The sequence below is a fragment of the Chiroxiphia lanceolata genome (genome assembly GCF_009829145.1).
Source record: "Chiroxiphia lanceolata isolate bChiLan1 chromosome W unlocalized genomic scaffold, bChiLan1.pri scaffold_71_arrow_ctg1, whole genome shotgun sequence".
NCBI lineage: Eukaryota > Metazoa > Chordata > Aves > Passeriformes > Pipridae > Chiroxiphia > Chiroxiphia lanceolata.
Window position 1 is genome coordinate 45,338 of NW_022476508.1, and position 5,119 is coordinate 50,456.

Genomic DNA, 5,119 nt, shown 5'->3' on the forward strand with positions numbered 1-5,119 from the left:
TTGGTGGTTTGGAGAAACAACCCCGGACTGGCAGAGGTCCAGATAACCTCAAGGAACAACCCTGGTGAGTTTTTAGTGACACTACATTTAATGCAGCAACTCAATCAAGTGCTCATGAAGTGACCTCACTCTCCTCATCCTCCCAATTAAACACCTTGTTTTGGGTTGAATCTTCATATTTTGTGTATTTTTTCGCTTAAATTTAACTTTCTGTAGTTTGTGAGGCGGTTCATCTCGCTATTTCTAAGAGGTTTTTTACCTGAATCATGTTGGTTTGGGATTTCTGGGCTGAATCTTGGTGTTTTGGAGGTTTTTATGGACACAGGATGCCCGGTGAGTTCTAGGGATGGACTTGGGCAGGAGGAACCCCCAAGCCAACGCGCTCAGCCCTTGTTTTCCCCCCCATCAGGATTTGTCCTTCCCAAAGCTTGGGCGGATGGAGGAGGAGGCTGCGAGGAAGAGGAAGATGCCTTGGGCCCCCCAGGCAGGTGAGGAGGAAGTCAGTGGCCCTTTGGGCGGGTGTTGTGCTGGCTCTGTCAGCCGAGCATGGCCCCGGCTGCAGGACAACCCCGCTGCCGCCGCCGTCCTGCCGGGGCCGGAGTTGGGGGGATGTCCTTGGCCTTCCCTGTGGGCCGGAGGCAAATCCCCTCCCTGTCCTTCTTGCTTCCTGCCCCAGGCCCCGAGCTGAGGACGGAGAGCCCGGAGGACAAATCCCCCCGTGAGACCCTGGTGGGAGAGGCCGTTTTGAAGGGCTCCCCGGCGCAGGAAGGCAGCGGGGAGGAAAAGGCCCAGAGATCCCCCCGCAGGAGGGGCTCCAAAGCCATCCCAGGGTGCTCTGAGGGGGAAAGAGCCAGCCTGTGCTGGGAAGGCGGCCAGAGCTTGAGGGGCAGCTCCGACCTGGTGGTCCCTGAGCAGCCTCCCAGCAGGGAGAAACCCTTCAGGTGCTTGGAATGTGGGAAGAGCTTCAGGACGAGCACCCACCTCCTCAGCCACCAGCACATCCACACTAGGGAACGGCCCTACACATGTGGGGAATGTGGGAAGAGCTTCAGGAACAGCTCCAACCTGATCCGACACCAGCACATCCACATTGGGGAACGGCCCTACCTGTGTGGGGAATGTGGGAAGAGCTTCAGGGACAGCTCCACCCTGATCCGGCACCAGCAAATCCACACTGGGGATTGGCCCTACACATGTGGTGAATGTGGAAAGACCTTCAGGTACAACTCCAACCTCCTCAACCACCAGCACATCCACACCGGGGAACAGCCCTACACATGTGGGGAATGTGGGACAAGCTTCAGGCAGAAGTCCTACCTGATCCGACACCAGCGCATCCACACTGGGGAACGACCCTACATGTGTTGGGAATGTGGGAAGACCTTCAGGGACAGCTCTGACCTGATCAAACACCAGCACATTCACACTGGAGAACGGCCCTACACGTGTGGGGAATGTGGGAAGAGCTTCCACCAGCGCTCCAGCCTCCGCATACACCAGCACATCCACACTGGGGAACGACCATATGAGTGCTTGCAGTGTGGGAAGAGGTTTCGGACCACCTCACATCTCCTCACGCATGAACGGACACACACGGATGAGAGGCCCTTCCGCTGCACCGACTGCGGGAAGGGCTTCAAGCACAACTCCACCCTCGTCACCCACCGGCGAATCCACACCGGGGAGAGGCCCTACAAGTGTGGGGAGTGTGGGAAGAGCTTCACTCAGAGCTCTAAGTTGACCAGACACGAACGGACCCACCGGTAAGGGAAGCCCTACCAGTGCCCCAACTTTGGGAAGAGCTTCGGCCGCTGCTTCCACCCAGAATGAACCCCGTGATGGTGAGGCAACCCCTGGAGTGCAGTGACTGTCAGTCCAACCCTTTCAACCACAAAGGGCCAGTCCCCTTTCCCAGGGGCAGCTTCTTCCAACAGAAGCCTTCTTGGAGGGTTTGTGGAGATTCCTGCCTTGGCTGGGGAACCCCCAGGGTCACTGCTGGAGGTTGAGAGCAGAGACCTCCCCCTGAGCGTTGGTCTGGGGGAGTTCCATCCATCTCTAATTAAGAATTATTGCTTTTGTGCCAGCTTGAGTAGAATGGCTTCAACAATTGCTTTAGTGTAGAGCACTGTCCTGTATTATCCTGTACTCCTGTTAGTTTTAGTGTTTCTGTTGTGCAGGAAATAATTGTGATGAAGATCTTTTCTCTGATCATTTGTAACCCTAAATAAATTCATTTCTATCAATAGATTTTATTTGCAATCATTAAAACCTTGGGGACAAAAGTGGTTCAGCCTCATGTGCTGGCTGTGTTCAGCCACCAGAGAAAAACACAGGCTACCATGCCAACCATGTTCCAAGTGGTTTCCACTTTGGCAAACAGCACTCTCTGGATGGAAAACACCAGTCAAGGCCAAAACACTCCTTTTGGATCCTGATTAACTGAATGCAGCTGCTGCTGCCTTAACTTGTTCCCACAAAAATTCTCAGGGTTCCTTTGCTTCCAGGAAGTCCCACATGTCCCAATGGCCCCTTGATTCCATGAACTTCCACAGTCTCCAAAGGTTCCTTTAGTTCCATGAGGCCCTGCAGTCCCAAAATGCCCTTTGGATTCTCAGAGATTTCCCACTGTCCCAGGGTCCCTTGTGCTTCAGAAGGAGCTGCAGTGGGACAGTGACCCCTTGGTTCCATGAGCTCTGCAGTGTTCCAGGAATCCTTGGGTTCCAGGAGAGCCTGCAGTTTCACAAGGACCACGTGAATCCAGGAGGTTCTACAGGGTCACAATTGCCCCTGGATTCTGGGAGGTTCAGAAATATCTCCGGGCTCCCTTGGTTCCAGGAGGACACGCATGTCAGCAGGAACCCTTGGTTCCAGGAGGTTTGACAGTGTCTGAGAATTCCATTGATTTTATGAGTCCCTGGATTGTCCCAATGGACTCCATGGATTCCATCAGCCCCCTCAATGTCCCAATGGTCCCTTGGTTTCATGAGTTTCCGCAGCATCCCAGGGTTCCTTTTGTTCCTTGGGGAGCTGCAGTGTCACAATGGGCCCTGAATTCCAGGAGTTTTCCCAGGGTTCCAGTGCTGCCTTGATTCCATGAGATTCCATAGTGTCCCAGGGCTCCTTTGGCTCCAGAAGGTCCTGCAGTGTCCCAGGAGTCCTTCTTTCCGGGAGGTTACTTAGTGCTTTATTTGCCTCAGTCTTTAACACCCAAAGCAGTTGTCCTCAGCATCCCCAGCTCCCAGGGCTGGAAACTGGTGATGGGGAGCTGAGTGAAGCCCCCACAAAGCAGGAGGAAATGGTCAGTGACCTGCTCTGCCAATGAGACCCCTCCAAGTGCCTGGGCCCACATGGGATGCACCCAAGAGTCCTGAGGGAGCTGGAGAAAGAGCTGGCCAAGCCACTCTCACTCATTCCCCAGCAGTGCTGCACAACTGCACAAGTCCCAGCTGACTGGCAACAAGCACATGGGATGCCCATCCCCAGGAAGGGCCAAAAGGAGGATCTGGGCAACTCCTGGTCTGTCCCATTGACCTCAGGACCAGGGAAGTCCATGCAGCAGATCCTCCTCAGTGCCATCCCATGGCACGGGCAGGACAACCAGGGGATCAGGTCCAGCCAGTGTGGGGTTGGGAAAGGCAGGTCCTGCCTGACCAACCTCATCTCCTTCTCTGACAAAGGACCCACTCAGCAGCTGAGGGAAAGGCTGGGGATGTGTCTCCCTGGAATTCCAGAAAGCCTTTGGCACCATCTCCCCCAGCATCTCCTGCACAAACTGGCTGCTCAGGGCTTGCCTGGGGAACTGTTTATTGGGTGACAAAGTGGCTGATGGCCCAGGGAGTGGTGGGGAATGGAAGGAAATCCAGGTGTGACCAGTCACTAGTGGGGCTCCCAAGGGCTAAGGGTTGGGGCTGCTCCTGTTTAACATCTTTCTGGATGATCTGGACCAGGGGATCGAGTGCCCCCTCAGGAAAGTCATGGACGACACCACGTTGGGTGTGAGTGTGGATGTGCTGGAGGGCAGGAAGGCTCTGCAGAGGGATCTGGAGAGGCTGGATTAATAAGGCCAAGTGTCAGGGCCTGCCCTTGGCTCCCAACAACCCCCTGGAACGCTCCAGGCTGGGGGCAGAGGGGCTGGAGAGCTGCTCAGCAGGAAGGGACTTGGGGGTGCTGCTTGACAGCAGCTGGATATGAGGCAGAGTGTGCCCAGGGGGGCAAGAAGGCCAAGGGCATCGTGGCCTTTGTGGAGAAGAGTGTGGCCAGTAGGAGCAGAGAACTGATTGCCCCTCTGTGCTGGGCACTGGGGAGGCCCCACCTGGAGTGTTGTGTCCAGTTCTGGCCCCTCAGTGCAAAAAGGCCCTTGAGGGGCTGGAGCGTGTCCAGAGAAGGGAACGGAGCTGGGGAAGGCTCTGGAAAACATGTCTGCTGAGGGACGGCTGAGGGAACTGGGCTGGTTGAGTCTGGAGAAGGGGAGGCTCAGGGGGGACCTCATTGCTCTCTGCAATGACCTGAAAGGAGGTTTTAGTGGGGTGGGGGTTGGTCTCTTCTGCAAAGCCTTTAGTGACAGGAAGAGAGGAAACGGCCTCAAATTGCATCAGGCGAGGCTCAGATTAGTTATTCAAGAAACCCTTTTTTCACTGAGAGAGTGCTCAGGCCTTGGAAGAAGTAGCCCAGGGAGGTGGTGGAGTCTCTGGAAGTGTTCAGGTGTGTGGTGGGTTGACCTTGGCTGGACACCAGGTGCCCTCCCAGCCGCTCTATCACTCCCCTTCCCTGCGGGACAGGGGAGAGAGTAAAGTGGAAAAAAAAAAAAACAACTCATGGGTTGAGATTAGACAGTTTATTTAAAGCAAAAGAGCAGGGTTTGTTCTCTGCTTCCCATGAGCAGCCATGGTCGATCACTCCCGAGGAGCAGGGCTTGGGTCCGCGGGACGGTTCCTCAGCAGGCAGCCATCAGACAATGAATGCCCCTCTCCTGCTCCCTGCCTCAGCTTTTAGAGCTGAGCTGACCTCCCATGGGCTGCAATGTCCCTTGGGTCAGTTGGGCTCAGCTGGCCTACTTGGGTCCCCTGTCAGGCTCTTGCCCTCAGCTAAGGAAGGAATGTCCCAGTATTGGTGCTGTGCT

The 5,119-nt window shown here is 55.4% G+C and overlaps 1 protein-coding gene across 1 annotated transcript; it reads left to right on the top strand.

Annotated features, from left to right (window-relative positions):
* Nucleotides 1–846: 846 nt before the first annotated feature.
* On the top strand, nt 847–2,248 carry LOC116781589 (zinc finger protein 551-like; the record flags this gene model as incomplete). Its single annotated transcript, XM_032677245.1, has 1 exon — nt 847–2,248. A coding segment is annotated over one exon (921 nt), but the record flags the coding sequence as incomplete, so codon positions are not given.
* Between the last annotated feature and the right edge of the window lie 2,871 nt (nt 2,249–5,119).